Source organism: Gracilinanus agilis, chromosome 2 (genome assembly GCF_016433145.1).
Source record: "Gracilinanus agilis isolate LMUSP501 chromosome 2, AgileGrace, whole genome shotgun sequence".
Lineage (NCBI taxonomy): Eukaryota > Metazoa > Chordata > Mammalia > Didelphimorphia > Didelphidae > Gracilinanus > Gracilinanus agilis.
Window position 1 is genome coordinate 226,132,625 of NC_058131.1, and position 22,276 is coordinate 226,154,900.

Consider the following 22,276-nt stretch of genomic DNA (forward strand, 5'->3'; position numbering starts at 1 on the left):
GAAGGAAGGAAGGAAGAATAGAAAAAAGAAAGTCCTATCTGAAACCAAGAAACTCTTTTTATTTCACTTGTCTCTGCACAAACTCTTTGGCAGAATTCTCTGTCTGCAATTAGTGTGTGTCGTATTAATTTGAAATAAATGCTCCCCTGTGGCTTGCTGAGATTTGCTGACAGCCCATTAGGTACAAAACAGCCAGGGCTTGGTCTATTGCACTAGAGCTGGGTGCCAATGCAAAGTGTGATTAACTATAGAAATTTCTGAACTCCCTCCTTCCAACTTAACAGGCTATTGCCACTAGAACTGCTGCAGGTTGGGTCTGACACCATTAGAATTGACATAATCCTGGACATAGTGCCTAACATAGGGATGCTAACACTGAAGCCTACTCTCATTTTCATTCTAGAATTTTGTTGCCAAAGTCTTGGGGGTCCCAGCAAATCGCATTGTTGTTCGAGTGAAGAGAATGGGAGGAGGTTTTGGAGGGAAGGAGACAAGGAGCACAGTAGTGTCTACAGCGGTTGCTCTGGCTGCCTACAAGTAAGTTCTAAAGTCAAGAGGTTGAATTTTGGGGTGGGGGAAAGGGAGGCTTCCTGCTGTGGTTTGAAAGCTAATTTCTAGGGTGTGTTTCTGGAAAGAGTTGGTATTTCTATAAGGGGAATGATCTCTCTCCCAGGACTGGCCGTCCTGTCCGTTGCATGCTGGATCGAGATGAAGACATGTTGATAACTGGTGGAAGACATCCATTTTTGGCCAGATATAAGGTATCAGATTTAAAGGAACAAAGCCAGGTTCAGCCATGCTGACTGATCATATAATTGGAAGACAGAAGTTTAGATGTATGAATTAGATCAGGTTTTCCCCATATGTGTGAGGAAGCATGATGAACCATGAATTAGAACTGTTAACTAGCAATTTTGGAGTCTAGGACAAATTTCACAGAACAATTCCAAAGAACTATGTCCTGACTTTAACTTTTAAAGAAAAATTCATTTGGTAGGAAGAGACCTCCAGATAGTGTCATATAGCTGTAGATATCAGAGATGGAGCCCCCTGTATATTGTTTTGTGATAGGGAATCAGTAAAGATATGGATAGAGAGGACAACATGCCATATGGTAGCTTTTTATCTTAATTATTCTTGCTGATTAACTGCTAAGATGAGTTGTTTCTGTGCTTTTAAGTAAGTGCTATTGGCACCCTCTAAATTTTAGTGCCCCAGGGGTAAGCCTAGATCATCCTGCCCTCCTTATAGTTCTGGTAGTTTTAGCTCTGGACTAGCAATGAGATGATTTGATTTTCAATCGTCCATCTGTCACTATCTAGTTTGATTTAATTCAATAAATATTTATTAGATCCCTGTTAGGCATCAAGCACCATGCCGGGTTGTGAGGACCCAAAGGCAAAAATGAATTGGTCGCTGCTATCTAGGTACTTACGTGCTAGCTGCATGACCATAAGCCCATACCGTATTTAATTTCCTCATCTGTAAAATGGGGAGGATAATAACCACCTTAGAGAGCTATTATAAGGATAAAATATGGAAGGGTATGAATGTATTTGAAAAGGATAGAGCACCACATCCACAAAAAGTTTAGTTGTGGTTGCTCAGTCACTGAATGCCATAAAGAAAGTGGCATGACATCAGATCCAATGTATCCTGCCATTACCATCCCTCTTTCATTCATGTTTGTATGCTCAGAAGAGCATTTGCCCATAGATTGAAACCTTTCTCTAGATGCCACATACTGATAAAACTGGATTAGCATACTGTATTCTTCTCTTATTAGTGGATTGAACTTGACACCCTTCTATTCTACTGAAATCTACTGCAAAGTATTAAGTCATACCTTGATCTCTTTCCCCTCTTCTCTATTCTTTTTCCTTATCATTCTTTCTTTATTTCACTATCTTTCTGCTCCCCAACTTCTCCTTTTCCCTCCCTCCCAAGTAAGAAACAATTCAATTTCACTCAATAAGTTTATTTTATTAAGTTTCTAGTATATGGAAATCATCACGCCAGGTGCTGAAGATAAAAAAAAAAGAGCAAACCAAAACAATCTCCTGTTCTAAACAAGTTTACTCATATTCTTCTGGAACAATGAATGAGTAGGGGTATGTTCAGGATAGTGAAGTCAAGGTTAGCTTCCTCCTGAACCCTACTTACCTTAAAAAAGTGTTTGTCTTTTTTCTTGAAGGAAGTACCTGCTATTAGGTTCCCTCTGTTATATCCTTCCTATATTATTCCCTTTGTTTTTTTCCTGTGAGGCAAAAGAAAGGGGCAAGAAAGGGATGAATGGAGAGGTAGAGTATTGGAAAAGTACTCTGGCTTAACAAGTCTGTTCTGTAATTAGGTTGGCTTCATGAAGACTGGGAAGATTGTGGCACTAGAGGTTGAACACTACAGCAATGCAGGAAATACTTTAGATCTCTCTGGGAGTGTAAGTAAGGCCCTGGTGTCCACAGGCCACCATCTTCTCCAAACCCCACCTCCCACACCCCGCCAACTGCAAGTTTAATAGTGAATATTGCTTAGCAAAACGTTTCTGAGCATAAGAAGTATGGGAGTGGACCTCCCACACTGCACAGCTTGGACTCTAGAACTATCTGTCCATGACTGGTTCTAGAGACCTAGGGGCATGACTTGGTTTTTGAGACACCAACAAGTCAACATTGATAATATGGTGGCTAATTAACAACTATTAAGTGAACTGGACTTCTTAAAGGAAAGATGTCATGAGGGATATCATATTTTTTATTGTTTCAACTTAGTTTGGAGGCTCATTTTATGCTATTATGACTGTAACCTGAATAAACTGTAAGTATGCAAAGAGCATAGATCTGGCTGGAGAATTTAAGAATAAGTCAAAAACTCTTACGTCTGTGGGTGGGTAGATAAATGGAGGAGCAGAGGATGGGGAAGAATAAGGAAATGAGCACTATTGTTAAATATTTGCATGTAAGACTAGTTGGCACCAGATGTAATTGGGCAGTTTTATTTTTTTTAGAGATGGAATGGGCACAGATAGGACGATGTAATTCTGTTCAAGTTCCACTATAATCCCTCAACCTAAAATGCAAATGACTGTAGGTTTTTGAAGGCTATCCCTGGAGAACACAAGTTGGGACACGCTTAATGATCCGGAAAGGTTTTAATTATGGACCTTAAGACAGACCGAATGTCTATTGAAAACCAGTCTAGTTAAATTTAGGTTACTAGGTTGGCCATGGGGTGATTTTTTTTAAAGCCACATTAATTCTCCATATTATCATCTACTAAGTTAAGTGGTGAAGTAGAGAGAGGACTTGACTTTGAGTCATGAAATACAGAATTCAAATCCTTCCTCAGTCATGTACCAGCTATATAATCTGGGGCAAGTCACTTAAGTTTTGTCAGCCTCAATTTCCTTATCTGTAAAATGAGGGGGTTGGACTTGATGGCCTCTAAGATTGCTTTGAGCTCTTGATCTATCATCCTATAATTTCATGATCAGTAAACTGAAAGTGACTGAAGAAATTAGGGCTCCTCATATTCAAAGACTGGGATATTTGACTTAAAACTAGAGAGGATAAATCTTTGGAGATAGCCAAGTGAAAATGATGGATTATTTGTTTCTTTTTGGAACACCTTTTCTTTAGATCATGGAGAGGGCTTTATTCCATATGGACAACTGCTATAAGATCCCTAACATTCGGGGTACTGGCCAACTCTGCAAGACCAACCTGCCTTCCAACACAGCCTTCAGGGGCTTTGGGGGGCCCCAGGGAATGCTCATTGCTGAACACTGGATGAGTGAAGTTGCCCTGACCTGTAGACTTCCAGCAGAGGAAGTAAGAACCAAAATTAGTGGCATTGTCTAAGGTGTTGGGTTGACCTGCTCGGGATACATTAACCTGTCTCCAGAAACATTTTTAGGGTTGGATTGGAGGCTCTGAGTGCCCCACCACACAGAAGCTCTCTACTTTTGTTGTGTAGGTTCGAAGGCTGAACATGTACAAGGAAGGAGACCTGACTCACTTTAATCAGAAGCTGGAGGGATTCACTTTGCCCAGGTGCTGGGATGAATGCCTGGAAAGCTCAAAGTACCATGCCAGGAGGAGCGAGATCGAGAAGTTTAACAAGTAAGACCTGGGAAAGAAAGGATGAGAAAACAAGAACCTACTACATAGAGAAGCTTGGGTTGTGGAAAGGGCAGTGATTGCGTTCTTCCATTTCTGTCAAGTTAACTTTTGAAATTTTCTATACTAATTTGAATTTTTAACAACAAAAGATATTTATAAAGCACATCCTAGATGCATAGCAGTATACCAAGTCTTGGGGAGATACAATGAGAAAATGAAAATGTGATTGAGGGAAAGCACATATTCCTTCCCCTCGAGGAACTTAAAATCTAATAAAGGAGATATACAAAGAGTTAAGGCCCACACAAGTGGATAGGGTCTTTGGAGAAATGTCACTCTTTTTTTTCCAGGGAGAATTGTTGGAAGAAGAGAGGGTTGTGTATAATTCCTACCAAGTTTGGAATCAGCTTCACGGTTCCCTTTCTGAATCAGGTAATTCAATTTGTCTCTTCTCTTTCATTTCCATAGACCAAGTCCTCTTCATTTTTATTGCTCTAGAAGCTGTTTCAGGAGGAATATGTATTTTTGTCCAGGGTAGAGCTCATTGGAGAGAGCAGACTATGATTGATGAGCTGAGTTTTAGCACTTCTTTTTCAGCTGGTGATGCCATCAACATTCATCAAGTGTCTATTATGCCAACAGCATTGTGCAAGATATTGGGGATATCATGATTAAAATTGTAAATAAGGTACAAAGCAGAATAGCAAGGGCAATGAAATGACCAAGACCAAGGACTCTAAGAAATAGGAGGAAGCAGAGTTTTATTTTATCTAAAGGATGAGGGGTGGCTTTCCAGATGATAGAAGCCCTAAACTGAACCTTGAAGGCATAGAAGATTTTCAACAGGTAGAGATGTGAAGGAAGTGGGAGAATGGCAGAATGGTAGAATGGTAGAATGGGGGACAGAATTGTCCAGAGGCCTGAATGGGAGGACAAAACTGGGGAATGCCTGGTGGTTCAGTCTGGCTGAAAGTCAGATAAAATGAATGGGAGAAGATGAATAAGGCTGGAAAAGTAGATTGGAAGTCAGATTTTCAAGGACCCTAAATTTCAGGGTGAGTTTATCCTGTATGCCAAGGGGAGCCAGTAAAGATTTTTGAGATGAAGAATAATTTGGTCAGTCCTGTTCATTAGGAAGATTATTTTGGTTGCTATGTGAAAGCTTTGAGAGGAAAAAATCCAAAGACCACTTAGGAGCTTATCGCATTGTCCAAGATAAAGATGATGAGAGAGAGCCCAAACAAGGATAATGACAATGTAAGGGAAGAAGGAGGGACAAATGTGAGATACTGTGGGGATAAATTGTCAAGACTTGGAGACTTATTGGCTATAGAGAATGAGGGAGAGGGAAGAATCAAAAATAAAAGTTTTTTAACACAAAGAATTTGGAGAATGATATTGATAATGGTTGGGAAGTTTGAAAGCATGGAAGCTGGGAGAGGAAGCAGTAAGTAGATTCAGTCTGGGTTATTTTGAGTTTGAGGTTCTAGAGGATATCAAGGTAGAGATGTCCAGTGGGGTGTTGGAGACACTGAAATGGAGATCAGGGAAGAAACTGGACCTGGATATGTGGTCATCTGCAGTGATAGCTAGAACCATGAGGAAGAATGGGATTATTAAGAAAGAAGTTGTAAAAAGAGAAGAAAAGAAGGCTCAGAGCATAGCATTTAACCTTCTAGTGCTTATGGGTGTTCTCCAGAAAATGTTGTGTTGGGCACTACTACCTTCAGTCTAAGAGTAAAGAAAACTGAAATATGAGTAGGTCCCATGTGGTGATCCTGATGTGGTCTTGACTTCTTCCCACAGGCTGGAGCTCTGGTACATGTGTACACAGATGGCTCAGTTCTTCTCACCCATGGTGGTACTGAGATGGGCCAAGGCCTTCACACCAAGATGATCCAAGTAAGCAGTATAAGTGAGCAAAACAATAACAGAAGAATACTTTGTGGGGGAAATCTTAGCACAAGGAGTTTCTTCTAGAAAGGCAACATCATATAATGAATAGGTTGGCTAAGCAGTCCAGAAGACTTGGATTCAAGTCCCACCTCTGACGTTAACTAACTGTATGACCTTGGAAAAGTCATTTCAAATCTTTGACTCTCAGTTTCCTCATCTGTAAAATGGGGATCATAATATTGGTATTGAGAGATAGTAATGTAGAGTGGCATATTAGAGGGTCAGAATACCTACATTCAAATCACAGCTCTGACACATACTATAATTGTGACCCATGGCAACCTCTCATTGCATCCAGGTTATTATTTAACACTATAAGCTGCAGACAGATTTTAGATTTTTATAGAGAAAGTATCCTCCCTGCTGGTTTCCTCACTGATGAAATCACAAGTGCAGACATTCCCCTCTTCCCTTCCCCCTCCACACAGAAAAATGTATAGCACCTAACTCACAGAGTTATTTTAAGGTTTAAATCGGAGTGGGGAGGGCAGGAATCTCTTTATAACATATTTTTCTATATGAATGTCAGTTACTATAATTACTAGTACTCTCCTGTTGCGAATGAGTGGTTGTACAAGGGGTGTACTTTAGCAGATTGTCAGAGAATTAAGAACTAGAAAGGATTTTAGGCATCATTTAATCCATCTTAATTTTTGAAAAAATAAAATAGGGGAAGGGGTAGGATGGCCTGGACTGGGTGCCAGGGAATAACACAAATGGGAACTCACCCACACCCACAAGGTAAAGGACTGACTAGAAACACTGAATTAACCACACAGGGGATGTGGGAAATGAGTAATGACAGTCGACAGTTTAACTGTCCACAAAACAGCCAGGGATACCAGGGATGTTAAGGTAACTCATTAGTGGGTTCTTGTTGGTGTAGAGGAGACACAGGAAGTATATTAAAACAGATTTTAATATTGGTAAAGTGGGAAAGTGGGTGAAGGATTTCAAACACTGAAGGAACAAACCAACTGCCTTTAGAATGCAAGGAGTTCAGCTGGTTCTTCCCTTACCAGACAGCTCTAGCTAAGTTGGAGAGGGCTGGAGTTTGGGATTCTCATGGCTCAGGCTGATCCTAGATGATGACCCGAATAAGAACAAATTCTTGATTAGCTGGTAAGTCCAAATAAAGCCCTAGGGAGAAAGGCTATCTGACAGCCATTCACCAGCTGCAGATCTGAAGACCTTATCTCAACCTAGGATGTGTTTGTTGATTGATGATCTCTTCAGTCTTCTTTAGAATCCTAAAACTTCACAGCTACTTGAGTCTCAGCAAGCTGGACCACAAAATCCGCCCTCCTTCTTCCAGCTTAGTCAAGAAGTTCACTCTCCTTTTCAAACCTTACTCTTCATTCTATCCTGGAATGTCCATGCACTCAGACAAGGCTTGCTTTTAGCTGTCAAATTGCTATCCTAACTTAAATCTATGTTTACTCTATAACTTACCTATAACAGTTTGCAGATGAGTAAATGGAAGTCCAATGACTGAACAATTCATGCTTCTTTTCTAGGCCTGTTTTGTCATATGAATAAATGAAGGGGTTGGGTTAAATAATTTCCATGGACTTTTGAGGCTTAGTAAAGTATAATGTATAAATGTATAAAATAGAAATGAATAGAGAGCCAGTCTGAATGTCAGGAAGATCTTGATTCAAATCTAGACTCTCATGCCTATTGTCTATGAGACTCTAGTCCTCACACTTATTGATTGTGTGATCATGGCTGCTAAGTCATTTAAACTACCAGTACCCCAATTTTCTACAACTCCGAGATATAGAGGAGGCAAGTATCTCTTTGTATTTATAGAAGGTGCTTCATCAATCGGACATTCTTTAATTCCAACAAAGTCATGGATCCAGTCTAAAAAAGGTCTTTTCCAACTCTTAACATCTAATGACCCTTTCACAAGACCTAGTGATGGTGCCTATAGGATAAACGTATGGGGAGGGATGAGTTCTAAGTAGGTAACATCAGTAAAATGAATCCCAGAGGTGTCAAAGATTCCTGTATGAGATGGGAGATTGGACTAGATTATTTCTAAATTCTTTCCCAATGCTAATAAGAAGAGATGATTCTATTATTTTAAGCATTGTTAGTAATGCTTTCTAAAAATAAATATATCCTATAGCCATGTACTCTTCATTTTACAGGTGGCCAGCAAAGCCTTGAAGATTCCCACCTCTAAGATTTACATCAGTGAAACAAGCACCAATACAGTACCCAACACCTCTCCGACAGCTGCCTCTGTCAGTACTGACATTAATGGACAGGCAGTCTATGTAAGGATCATATGGGACCCTATAGGTCTCTTGGCTGGCTTATTGATCAAGTCTAGAGCAGTCTCCCTGGGATGTCTGTGGCAGTGTTCTGCTAAGGCTATTTGGCGATGCGCTATTTCTGTTTCTCTGGAGGATCCTTTTCCTCCAGACTCAAGGGCACGGAGGAACCACAAGGCACATAAATGCTTCCATTAACATCTTAGCATTTAGCTAACAAGACTGAAGACAGGGAACTGGACAGGATGGGATAGTGGAGAGAAAGTGAGATGGTCAGGTCAAGAGATGTGAAGTCAGTTCTGGGAGAACTGACTGAAATGAGGAGCTAATATATAGTCTGAACAGTCTCTTTACATAGACAGCCATGACATCAGTATTTTAAAAATATACCAAAGGTTTCCTCTGGCAATAACTGAAGAATCAAAATGGCACACTGAGTAACACTACTTTCTTAGCCTCTTTTCTATGTAGTGTTCTCTTCAGCTAAGGTCCTTATACTATAGATATCTAATCATAGAGAGAGTCAGAGATTGCCTCCATTCTTCAGGCAATACCAGCCTGAACCCCAGGATTCTGGGGCATTTCTGTATCTTCTGGGAACTGGCAGTGGGGAAGGGGCAATAAATGATGCTTATTTACAATTATGGGAACAGTGTTGATCAGAGTTCATTTTCTGATTTTCTTTGGTGGCTCAAATTAACATTTCAGAGGACTCTGGGGGTAGTTGAAGAGAAGCTAGGCTTGGAGTCAGGATGACTCAAGTTCAAATGTAGCCTCAGACACTTACTAGCTGGGTGACCCTGGGTAAATCATTTTGCCTCTGTTTGCAAATTTTTTTCCCCGCTGTTTCCTCAATGTAAAATGAAGGAGTCTAATTTGGTGACCTTTAAGGTCCTATTCTAGCTGTAAGTCTACAGTCCTATGATCAATGATCAATATGCTTGTGGGTCATGGTTTCCATGTGTTTTTTTTTCTTTTAGGAAGCATGTAAAACCATCTTACAAAGACTGGAGCCCTTCAAAAAGAAAAACCCCAATGGTTCCTGGGACGATTGGGTAAGTCTGCATTTTTTTTAATTTCAAAAATTCAAATAATTAATTAAGAATATTTTTACATGGTTACAAGATTTATGTTCTTTCCCTGCCCTCTCCCCACCCCCTCCCATAGCCAACACACAATTCCAGTGGGTTTTACATATGCCATTGATCAAAACCTATTTCCATATTATTGATATTTGCACTAGGGTGATCGTTTAGAGTCAATATCCCCAATCATATCCCCATTAACCCATGTGATCAAGCAGTTGTTTTTCTTCTGTGTTTCTACTCGCAGAATTTTTCTTCTGAATGTGGATAGTGTTCTTTCTGTAAGTCTGCATTTATTAAAGATAAACATAGTGAATTTAGGACCTACCAATATTTGTAGTACAAAATGCTCAGGACCAGTGATTTCCTGGGTTTGGGAGCTCCATCTACTCATGCAGATTATAGCTATCTCTATGCCTTCATAGACAGACTTTGTGAGTTTTGTTGGTCCCCCCAAAATTCCTCCCTTTGACCAGTTCTTTTGTGAAGAGCTTTGATACACTGACCATGATTAGCCCTATACTGATGTAGATACACCCAGTTCAACACTATGTATATCTGCATTGATATAGGATTAGTAATAAACATTACTATCTGTAGGGAATAAGTCACTTAATCCCTGGCCTCCATTTTCCTCATTTATCAAATGAAGAGTTTGGATTAGATGGCCTCTGGGGTCTCTTCCAGCTATGGATCTCCTAAATTTCACTGTTTATCTTTATTAAGTTAATAAACTAATACCTTATGAGAAATATAGTTGACAGCAATCTGCAACAAATATAGGGCTCTGGAAGGGAGTAAGATGGTTTAAGGAGAGGCTACATGACCCTGAGCAAGTCACTTCACTTTCAGTGTCCTTGTCCTCTCCTTAAGACTATACACATGAGAGCAGTTTCTGACCCGCATTGGTAAAAAGAGTTTCCTCACCAGGAGTTCCCTACCTCAGTGAGCTGTACCCGAATGCCACCCCCCCACACACAACATTGACCACAATATCATGAATTGGTGACCAGAATTGTGTGAGGGCACTGAGGATCATGCCACATTGAAGGAACTGAATAGTTTTAGTTTGGAAAAGAGAAGACTTGCATGTGGGGAGACAGTGAATTTTTGCAAGTATTTGAAAGACCCTCTCATGGAAGAAAAATTTACTTTGTTCTGCTGAGGCCTGAGGATAGAATTGGGAGCAATGGAGGGCATCCACAGGGAGATAGATTTAGGTTTCAGGTGATGATAAACTGTATTAGAATGGTGGTAGCAAAGCTGGAAAGAATAATTGTAGCTCCAGAGAAAGAACTGATAAATTGAAAAAAGCAAGACAAATAGTTTATGCATACATATATCTTTTTGTCAAATGATGCCTTTCTCTAGCACAGGGATGGGAAAGAGGAAGAGTTACCTGGGAACTTTAATGTAACAAGCAAATATTTTTTTAAGAAAAGAAACATTATAAAGGAAAAGTCAGAAGGACTTGGTGACATGAAGAGAGAAGAAGCAATGCTGATTGAGGTTTGAAGCTCCAGTGACTGGGAGAATAGTCAAATTATAGCTTAGAATAGCAGGTCTAGCTGTCTTTCAATAATCCTCTCCAAAGTTAGAAGTTGGATGTGTAATATCCCCATAACTCTCATCATCATTTCCTCCCCTCAGGTCAATGCTGCCTACTTGGCACCAGTGAGTCTGTCTGCCACAGGATTTTATAGGTAACTCTGAATTCTTTTCTAGTTCATCATAGTTGGTTATTAAGGCACTGTTGGGAAAAAAAATTCACTATCATGAATTCTGATTTGGTGTCCAGGCACAGACAGAGAGTGCCAACCTCTCTCTTTATTCGTGTTTTTCATTAACATCTTAGACATGTTGTACAATGGCGGGAGTAGATTAGTTACCTGGTATTCCCAGGATTTTTCATTTGGGAGCAGATAAATAGAGCTGACATGTTTCTCATGAACCTTTGGACTGTATTACCAAGTGCTAACCTCAAAGGAGATATTGAATCTAGATTTACAAGAGGATCCAATTACTTTTCTAGCTTTTTAAATAATAAAAATAAAGATAAATTGCTTCTTTTTTTTTAAGATCAGGACTATGATTCCACAGGTATAGAGAACTTGGAAGAATTTCCTTCTAATTCAGATGATGAGAATGATTTACATAATCATTTAAACATTTATTAAGTGCCTACTATGTGCCAGGCACTGTGCTAAGTACTTCACAAATACTATCTCATTTGATCTTCACAATAACTCTGATAGGTACTATTATTATTCCCATTTTATGGTTGTGGAAACCAAGGTAAACAGAAGTTCAGCATGCTTTGCAATTTATAGCCATAGACAGTTGCCTGAGGCCATCAAAAGGTTGAGCCATTTGCTCAGTCATGATGTTTTATAGGTTTTAAACTTTGCAAAGTGCTTTATAATACATCTTATTATTTGTACCCTACAACCATTCTGTGAACTAAGCACTACATGCATTATTATTCCCATTTTATAGTTGAAGAATCTAAGGCTCAGAGAGGTTAAAAGACTTGTCCATACAGTGAGGAGTATCAGAAGCTGTTTTTGAACCCCATCTTCCCCAACTCTTGAGTCCAGAACATTACTCATTTTACCACACTGCCTCTTTGAAATATATTAGCAACCAAGATCCCTAAGGACTCAGAAATGGATGAACACCCATTCACCTTTGGGCTCATTTTGATTTTATCTCTTCCTGTGAAGTTTGAACTAGCAAAATTTCAGTTTCTCATTCACAAAAAAAAATTAGATTTGCATAATACTATTTCATTCATTTCATTTGCTTTTAATGGACTTTTTTGGGCATGAAACCTATCTGTGTGTGTTGGTATGTATGTATTATTTATTTATTTATTTTTGCTAAGGTCACAAATATATCAGCAGAAGAGAGCAAAACAAAGCAGTTTACACTAAAATTTGTATTTAGACCAGTGATGGTGAACTTTTTAGAGACTAAGTGCCAAGCCCCCCCACCCCTCAGACTGAATTCTGTGCCCGTCCCTCCCCCACCAGAGATAGTTTGCTGTGCCCCTCCCCCTCATCAAGTGCCAGGCATACCCCTGCCCCCCTTACCCCACACAAGGGAGGGAGGAAGCACTTCCATTGGGCTGCTGGGCAGAGGACTGGGTGATGTAAGGAATGTTCTCAGCCAGTGTAGAGAAGGGGAGGGGAGTGACCCAAGCACTCTGCTCCCCTCCAGTGAGCTGCCCACTTTACCCTCTGTGCACTCTCATTGGGTTGATGGGCAGATGGGTGGGGGAAGTGAAAAAAAGTCATCAGATAAGGTAGAGCTCTGCCTGAGTCCCTCTGCCTTTCTAGTAATGAATTCTGGGGTTGGTGGTGGCTGCATGCCCACAGAGAGTGTTCTACGTGCCATCTTTGTCACCTGTGCCATAAGTTCACCATTACTGATCTAGACTGTCTGAATAATTGTCTGAGTAACCAATTTTTCACAGAGAATATTAAAGACATGTATGAGGCTCTATTTTAATTTTTTTCACGTAATCAAATATTTAACAATCACCAAGTTCCTATTTTGTCATTGCCCTGGGGATAAAAATATAAAAGTAAGACAGCTCCTCTTACATTTTACATAGCTTACATTTTACTACCATTTTACATAGCTTACATTTTACTACTATTTTAGAAATAAGGTAAACTTGGCAACAATATGGCCCCCAAATTCCTTGAAAGTAGATTCTTCTAACTGAGAAGCCTGGATTCGAATGTAACAACAGTTTTATTTTAACTCTGTGAGCTTATACATGTCTGCAGCCTTTCTGAAGCTCTCATTATCCTCCCAGAAAACAGGGATGGAATTCTGATTTACAAGACTTGACTCATTAATATACCCTGATTTATAGCAATATACTCATAAAAACAAATGGTTATAATAGCAAGGAGCAGAGATCATACATTATGAAATACCTAGGTTTTCTTGCCAGGCAATATGTCCTATGTTAATAATACTTGGACTTTGTTGGTGAATAGTTGGAAGATGAAAGTGAAAAACATTTCTGATCTCAAGGAGAAAGGTTACATTTCTTTGAAAGGCAGTGTGGTGCAAATGAGAAGTCATTGATTTTGGCATCAGAGGACTTAGTTTCCATACCAGCTTTACCAGTAACTACCTCAGTGACTTTGGGAAGCCCTCTTTACCTCTCTGGGGTGGAGCATCAGCTCTATAACTTCTCTAGGTCTTATGTTCCTTCTCTGTAAGTGAAGTTTGGCTTGGATGTCTAATAATGACACTTCTAGTTCTCTATCTATGGTACTTTGACCTCTTCTAAACTCAATTTCCTCATCTGTAAAAACAAGAATAATAGTTATGGAGAAGGAACTGCTCTGTGAACCTTACAAGTGTATTTATTAGCCATTGATTCCCATTGTAGAGGAGGCCTTTTTTATTTCTGCTATTAATCTTTGTGGCATTTGAAATGCATGATGTATTTTCTCCTCAGAACACCTAACCTGGGCTATAGCTTTGAAACCAATTCTGGAAATCCTTTCCACTACTTCTCCTATGGTGTGGCTTGCTCTGAGGTTGAGATTGACTGCTTAACAGGGGATCATAAGGTAAAAACCTTGAAACTCTCTTATTCTGGAGTTAACCAGTAACATAGTGAGTTATTGGAAGGAAAACCCTTGGTTCAAGAAAAATTATAGAGTCTTAGGATTGAAATCTTTAAAGGATCATAGACATCATAAATGATAGAATTGTATATCAAGACATGGAAAGGACCTGAGAAAGAACCTAGTTTAACCACTTACCCCCACTTTATAGATGAAGAAACTGAGATCCAGAGGTGATAAGTGATTTGGCTGAGATCACAGAGAAGTAACAGTTTCAAATACAGACCTTTTGGCTCAAAATCTGATGGTTTTGCAAGAAATTAGAACATTAAAAAATAATTGAGCTATGTACCATGAACCTTCAATTAATACTAATGAATGTACTTAGTGAACCTCAAGTACAAAGAACACTTGCTCAGGAGTCAGAAGACCTAGGTTTAAAACCTTGCTCTTGCTACCTATTGGCCTTGAATGAATTACTTTACTTTATGGTTTCATTTCTGTTATTTGCAAAAGGAGGAGATTGGATTAGTTAATCTGGAGGACTCCTTTCAGTTCTAAATCCTAGGATCTCAAAAAATGCAACTTAATAATCACAAATGTACTACTTATTTGATAATGCTAAATTTATTATCTTCTAAAAACTTCTACCTTGCTCTAAATCTTCAGGGCTCAAATTATTTATTAATTAATTAAAAATTATTAAGTGCCTACTTTGGGCCAACGAGGCATCATGCAAGTCATCAGAGATACAAAGGTAGAGAGAATAATAGCCTGGTAGATTTGGGGTAAGGAAGATCTGATTTCTAGTGTTGACTCTAATTGACTCTAAGTAGGCAAATAAGATTAGGCTATTATGATTGGATTTTCAGTCACACTTTTCTTATCTCTCTATTCACATGCTTCTCAGTGAACATGTATGTGTATCCACATATTGCAGCTGAAGGTTTAATCTGTCCAAGAAATCTCTTTGGGCTCATAGATTTCAATCACTGTGCACTAACGTTGGGGGGAAACAGTGGTTTTCAGAGACTCATCTTATAGATCTGAATGGAGATGACACATACATTATTTACACATAAATTTAGCAACAATCAGATTCAGAGGACAGAAAACTATTTCTCTGATATGTTTTTCCAGGCAACTATCTTGGTTCCCTCTTACGGTATTCTGATGGTACCATTCTGTAAGATTGAGTATATTTATTTTTGAGAAATTCTTTTTGACTTCTTCAATCTTTCCATAGAGAAAATAGTGTTGGTGGCTATTGATACTATAGATTGTAAATACAGCTGAACTTTCTGAAGAGGATGGGAAGGGTCTGGCAGTGGTCCCTGATTCCTACTATCTGGACGATGGTTGCAACAGGCTGACTTGAGCCAGGACAGAAGAATTCAGAGATCAGTTAGTTCTGTGGATCAAATGGGTCTGGGATACCACGTGTACAGCAGTGAAACTGTGGAAAGGCAGTGTTCACTATGGCACGCCCAGAGCCTAACCTAGTCAAGGTCCTGGTTGTTATTTTTGATATTTCTCTGTATTCAAAGTGCTCCAACTTTTCCTTTCTTTGTAGAATATCCGCACGGACATCGTCATGGATGTTGGCTCCAGCTTGAATCCAGCTATAGATATTGGACAGGTAAGGATCCCATAGAAAATGAGGGTTGAAACAGATTTGGAGACTGGTGTGTCCATTTTGATCTTTTGGTTCAGTTGCTATATCCTGCTATTACCTTCAGTCACCTTCATCTAGATATCTAGATGGATAGATGATGGATGAATTTGGGGTATAGAATGAGAGAGAGAGATAGTTTTAGGATATGGTCAATTCAGTCATTTCTTTTATTTGACTATGCATATATTTTATAAAGGTTGTGTTTTGGTTTTCTTTTTTTCTTTGGGGAGAAAAATGTATTTTTGTCATTTGAAAAATAAATTAATTAAAAAAAACTTGCTTATTAAGCACATTTGCCTATTGTTTGAGGAACTATAAAGAATGGTTTTAGATCAACCAGGTCCCTGTTTAGTGGGCATTTATAATTTAAGGAAAAAAATACTAACATGAACTAACACCTTTAAAAGGTGGCACAAACCACTAAATAGTAAAAGTATTAGGTGAGAAGCAACATGGCCTAGTGAATTGAGAGCTGGCCTCAGAATAGGGAAGACAAGACTTAAATATTCCCTCTGGCATATATTGGCTATTAGATGCCAAGCAAGTTAGTTAAAGTACACCAGGCATTTCTCTATGACTGTAAGTTGGAGAAGAATTGTTGAGCTGCGTTGGTAGAGCGAGTTTTCTCATAAGAAGTTTCTTACATTCATGGAGTCACAGATCAAGAACAACATTCCTCTCCCTTCCCCCAATAAAGCAGTATTGTATATACCCAGTTTATCTAGAGTCAAGGATTTTTGGAGTAGAAAGTGGTAGACAAGTCATCAGATCTATTCCAAGAAAGAGTGGGAGATTGGAAGTTATTGTAGCTCCCTTCCTCCCTCAAAAGTGCTAAGAAATTTTATGGTAGAGATAAGAAATGAAGAACTGGCATTTGTACCAGAGATCATTGATTGGGAGGGCTGGGTGTGGAGGTGGAAAGGGGTTGGGAAGGGGAAGCGTCCAGACTAATAAAATGTAGGAGATTCAGAATTAAAGAGATAAGCAAAATATGTGAACAATATATATATATATATATATATATATATATATATATATATATATATACACATACATACGTGTGTGTGTGTGTGTGTGTGTGTGTGTGTGTAAGGGACACACATGGGATTTGGGGAAAGACAAAGGAAGTAATTGAATGGAAATGCTGAGCTGAGCAATTGGTACAGAAAAGAAATCCTATTTCTAATAACAGGAGTAATAATAACACAATATGTAGAGATCCAGTGAAGCAGGTCATTTCTCCTTAGGATACTATGGATTCACTGAATTCATAGGGACTTTTTGTGTATTAACAGGACATTAGTGATAAAAGGACTTTGGAACACATTTAGGTCAGTCCTCTGTTTGTGATATCACAGCCAGTGAGCAGAAATTCCACACATAGGAGAAAGCTTGCTTTTTCTCTGTGTGATACCACCAGGAACTATAAGCAGAAAAAGCTTTTTCTCTCCCTTACATCTCAGATTCCTCAGAGATAAAAGGAAGGTCCTCTTTTTTCCTTCCTATCAGGATTTTTTTTTATGAAGACTAACATAGATACAGTATTGTGAGGTTCAGTGATATCAAGCTCACATAGAAATTCAGAAATTTAAATTGTCTAGCATGTCTGTGGGCCATATATTCATTTAGAAAACCACATATTAACATTATCTGTGTTCATTTGTACTTTTGCTTATTATGTTAGATATTTCCCTGCTAGGTGGCTCAGTGGATAAAGTACTGGGCTGGGAGTCAGGAAGATGCAAATTGAAATCCGGCTTCAGACACTTACTAGTTGTGTCTGGACAAGTCATTTAATCCCTATTTATATTAATTCTTCATCTGTAAAATGGAGTTACACTGGAGAAAGAAATGGCACACCACTCCAAATATCTTTGCCAAAAAAATCATAATGTCCAAGGGGTCACAGAGAGTCAACATGGCTAAATGACTAAACAACAATAATTTAAATCTGACTCTGCAGCTATTAAGAGTATTTAGGCAAGGAGGGGACTACATATGTGATATCTCTGTTGTAGCTAATCACAATCTGGCCTCAGAGTCAGCAAGACCTAGGTTCAAGTCTCACTTCTGAGGAACTGAGCTCACCTATTGGCTGTGTGAATCCTGGGCAAATAATTTAAATTCTGACTTCTGCTGGCAACTCTCTTCAGATTAAAAGATGGGCAGAGATGTTACAGATCTACAAAGTTAGAGTTGTATCATATTGTGTTCCTATTACCAATGAAAGCAAAAGTCTGATTCCCACAAAAAAATGTTGATCAACATTTGAATCTCCTTACTCATCAAAGCTTTTATCACTATCTACATGATTGTAATAACTGGGAATCTTCTATACCAACACTGGTGAAGGTTTTCAAGTTTGAGTGCCCAAACTGCAACTTCAAGCTTCCTCCCAAATTACCCTAGAGAGCAGAGGGAGGAAGTGCTTGATTTGGGCAGCTGGATAGAGGGATGGGGCATGAGAAAATGTTCTTGGGTGCTGGGGAGAGGGGGAATCGAGAAGTTCCACCCCTCCATCCCCTGCTAACATGTGCCAATATTTTACCAAACCCTTTGTTTGGGTCAAACTCTTGGTGGAAGTGCCAACAACTAGTGGAGAAGTCACCATAAGGGCTGGAAGTAGAACATTAATGAAGAGTAATGGAATGGTATATATCCACCATTGTTTAGGCTCTGAATACTTTAGATATTCTAGAGAAATGATACAATGACCTCCCCATACCTTCCTTCATCTGTTAGGCTATTTCTCAGCTCTCATTAGATTTGGGTTCTCTGTTTATGGAAAAAATACCTTGGAGAAATTCCCATACTTGGTGTTGATGGCTAGAGTAATGAATGGATCTTTTTCTTGCAGGTAGAAGGGGCATTTGTCCAAGGCCTCGGTCTCTTTACTCTGGAGGAGCTGCATTACTCTCCTGAGGGGAGCCTGCATACTCGGGGACCCGGGACTTACAAGATCCCTGCCTTTGGCAACATCCCTATTGATTTTAGAGTGTCCCTTCTCCGGGATTGTCCTAACAAAAAAGCCATCTATGCTTCTAAGGTATCACTACAGGTCTACATATTTGGGTTTAATAAATGTGTCTTTCAGAGTTAGTGTAAAAGTCTTTTCATCTACCCATTGTCTATATCTAAAACAGTCTTGCTCTCTTGGAAACAAGTGGAGGTGGGTGCTAGCTCTGGGGTATCCTGGCCAAATTCTGAAGCATCCAGTTGCATCTGAATTTGGAGGGATGCCTTAAAGAAATATGAATCTGCTTCATTTAGAATCAGCTTAGAAAGATTTCTAGATTAGTCTATTTGAGTTAGTCCTGCTCCATAAGTATTAAACAAAGGAAGACTCAGCTTTTCCAGGGATTATCTTAGATCTCAGGCAAGTCTCAGTCTACTCTTTTATGAATGCTGACAGGATGGCTTCACCCCTAATGGGGCAGAAGCTCAACACAGGAACTTGTTCCCTAACTTCCTCAAAAGCTAATCTATTTCACTATATAAAACTAAGTATAAGTGTAAGATGGTTTAAAGATGATCTTGATTGGAGATCTGAAGATATTGAGATTTTGTTATGATTACTGCTACCTGGATTTCTTTTCAGCAGTAATTAATCAGGGTCCATGGTAATATTCTCCTAGTGATGTTATAAAGATTGGCTATGATATGAGAAAGGAGCCAGCATAAGATTCAGGAAAGTATGGTTTCCAGTGCAGCCTCAGATGCCCACTATGACCATGAGTAAGTTCCTCTGGCTCTTTGAACTTTACTTTTACATCGTAAAATGGAGCAAATAGTACTTCCCTGACAGGATTGTTGTTTGGATGAGATAATGGATGTAAACTGATATATAAATAGGAGCTATTGTTTCATTATATTGCTTTCATTTGCCTTACATACTTTCTTCACTCCCCTCTCAGAGAGTCATCTTTTATGTGAAATATTTTTAAAAGAAAAATATGAAGAAAAGAAATATGGCAAAGCTAATTAGGACATTGAAAAAAACCTAGCAACATAGTCAATGTTTCATGCTTGTGAACACCCCACTTTATTCAAAGAATGGGGAAAGTTGTCTTCTCATGTCTTGTCTTTGGGATCAAGTTTTATTCTTTGTAATTTTGTAAGTCATTTTTGATGGTTTTGCAGTTAATGTTCTTCCTATTTACATTGTTGCAGTCATTGTGTATGTGGTTTTCCTGGCTCTGCTTACTTCACTCTGCATCAGTTCATATCTTTCAATGCTTTCATGTTTTCATCATATCCTTTGTTTCTTTTAGCCCAATACATTTACAGACCACAATTTGTTTAGCCATTCCTAAAACCATTTTATCTTTAATACGATTTAACTTCACTTGTGTTCCCTCAACCATCTGGGAATGGGGATATTTTTTATAGCATATAGACCTTTTCAAAGGGAGAACATTGATTCCAAAACTATCAGGAGGAGGCAATAGATAAATGAAGAACTGGGTCAACTCCAAAGACAAATAAAGGTTCTACTTCATTCTTTGTCCATTCATCTAGGGATGATGAGATCCAAGTCCCAGGGTTGGCTCTCATTTTTGCCTCATTGAGGAAGGTTCCTGTTTATAGCTCATACTCTGTTTCTATATACCCATGGGATCTGGGTTCCTGCCCAACAAATAAAAAGCATTAGGCTCAGTTTGACTCCTTTACTCTACTTTCTGTTTGCATAGGCTGTTGGAGAGCCCCCCCTCTTTCTGGCATCCTCCATCTTCTTTGCCATCAAGGATGCTATCTATGCAGCTCGTGCTCAGCAGGCAGATTTTAAGACGAAGGAGCTTTTCCAGCTGAACAGCCCTGCCACTCCAGAGAAGATTCGCAATGCCTGTGTGGACAAATTCACCACTCTGGTATGATTCCCTTAGTCTTAATGACAACCCTGATAGAATGTAAAGGATTTGGAAAGCAGTCTTACTGTGAATTGTTGTGAAACCCAGGGCTGAGGAACTAAGGAGAGGGCCTTCTCAGGCTCCTTCTCAGGTAGACAGCATAGGCTTGATGAGTAACTTTTAGCAATATAACAAATTATGGCCAATGGGGTAGTCATAGGAAATCAGCATCAGGCTTGACATAAAGAACTAATGAGAGTTGCCTTATAATAAGGGACTATCTCATTGGATAGGAGGTTTCCTACCACTAGAAGTCATCTAATTGAGATATTAGATAACTACTTGGGGAGGCAATAGAAGGGATTCCTACACTGAGCTAAAATCCTTTACAGCTCTAAGATTCTGTATTTATAGAGTGCCAAAGAGAGCCATAATTGGCAGTATTTTCACCCAGGCTTAGGTTAGAGGTGGCAAGAAGACTTACCAAGGTTGTAGTCTTGAGGAAGGAAGTGTATCTTGCGACATCTTGTAGTTTAAAAGAGCACATGGACTTTAGAGTTCAAATCCTACCCATTATGTATGATACTTATATGATTTTGTGAAAGTCACTTGATTTCTTTGGGCCTTATTTTCTTCCGTTCCAAGGAGGTTAAAACAATAGATGACTTCCGAGGTCCCTTCCAGCTTTAGAACTATCGCTACTCTAAGGGCAAAGCCTGGCACACCAACTGTTGGAAGCAGTGCTTTTCAGAGAAGGAAATATTTTCCAGAAGTGAGCACTCTCTCAATTTTCCTACCTGAAGCAAAGGTTCACATACCCCACCCTAGTTCTACCTCCAACGGCTCAGCCTCTTCAAAGAAGCAATAAAATGATAAGAAAAACTCTCAAAACAGTAGTTTTATAGCAGGGCTTTGGCCTGCTGGCCATATGTTAGGTTGAATCCTTAGAGCTAAAAAAAAAAAGTCCAAATGCATAGTTGTTACCTATGCTTTTAACAGATATGAATAAAGGAGATATAAATAATACGCAGGAAATTCACTTCTTCAAAGTCGGTTACTAACATTTATAGAAATCCTAATGTGTTATGGCCCTGTGAGAAGAGACAAATGATAATTAAGAAGATTCTTTTTAATGACACCCCTTTGAGAAATGCTGATTTGGTCCTACTTGTATGCTGGTACACTTAAAAGAGATCCTGCAAAAACTGCTTGTGGGAGGGCTTCTTCCCTGGTCTAAACTTCAGAACTAGTGTCTTATGTCAGAGTGTGTCTGGAATTGAATGAATATAGAGTCCTTTGATTCCCTTTGTAAGTCCTAAGTACATTTCATCAATAATAAAAATTTAGCAGAAAACGGGCTTATATCATAATGCTTTTATTCTTTTAGAAAGCACAGTAAGTTTATCTCCTGGCACAATAGTCCTTAAACATTACATATAAAGGAATAAAAGGAATATATTGACATGGGCCATGACCATTTCTATCTGAAATCCATCAAAAAGATAAAGAAATAAAGATCATGGCAATGATGATGATAACAAGAATCCCTCCACTGATAGTGATTCTAAAACCTCCCCAACTTTTCCAATTTGTCTTACTTTCATCTGTGGCCTCCCATAAATCCTCTTCAAGGTCCCATTTCCATCTAATTATTTTAATATGTCAATGGAGGAAGCCACACAACACAATGTAGGTTTTCCCATTCTCGTTTAAATGAATAG

The 22,276-nt window shown here is 39.0% G+C and overlaps 1 protein-coding gene across 1 annotated transcript in view; it reads left to right on the plus strand.

Annotated features, from left to right (window-relative positions):
* Positions 1–22,276, plus strand: part of XDH (xanthine dehydrogenase) — a 77,851-nt gene that overhangs the window by 54,741 nt on the left and 834 nt on the right. The window contains exons 21-34 of the mRNA XM_044659590.1: positions 404–537; positions 674–761; positions 2,351–2,437; positions 3,636–3,827; positions 3,973–4,118; positions 4,469–4,550; positions 5,925–6,020; positions 8,231–8,359; positions 9,337–9,411; positions 11,092–11,144; positions 13,922–14,036; positions 15,607–15,672; positions 18,566–18,754; positions 20,400–20,576. Of these exons, the coding sequence (XP_044515525.1) occupies positions 404–537; positions 674–761; positions 2,351–2,437; positions 3,636–3,827; positions 3,973–4,118; positions 4,469–4,550; positions 5,925–6,020; positions 8,231–8,359; positions 9,337–9,411; positions 11,092–11,144; positions 13,922–14,036; positions 15,607–15,672; positions 18,566–18,754; positions 20,400–20,576 (1,629 nt within the window). The remainder of the gene's footprint in view (positions 1–403; positions 538–673; positions 762–2,350; positions 2,438–3,635; positions 3,828–3,972; positions 4,119–4,468; positions 4,551–5,924; positions 6,021–8,230; positions 8,360–9,336; positions 9,412–11,091; positions 11,145–13,921; positions 14,037–15,606; positions 15,673–18,565; positions 18,755–20,399; positions 20,577–22,276) is intronic.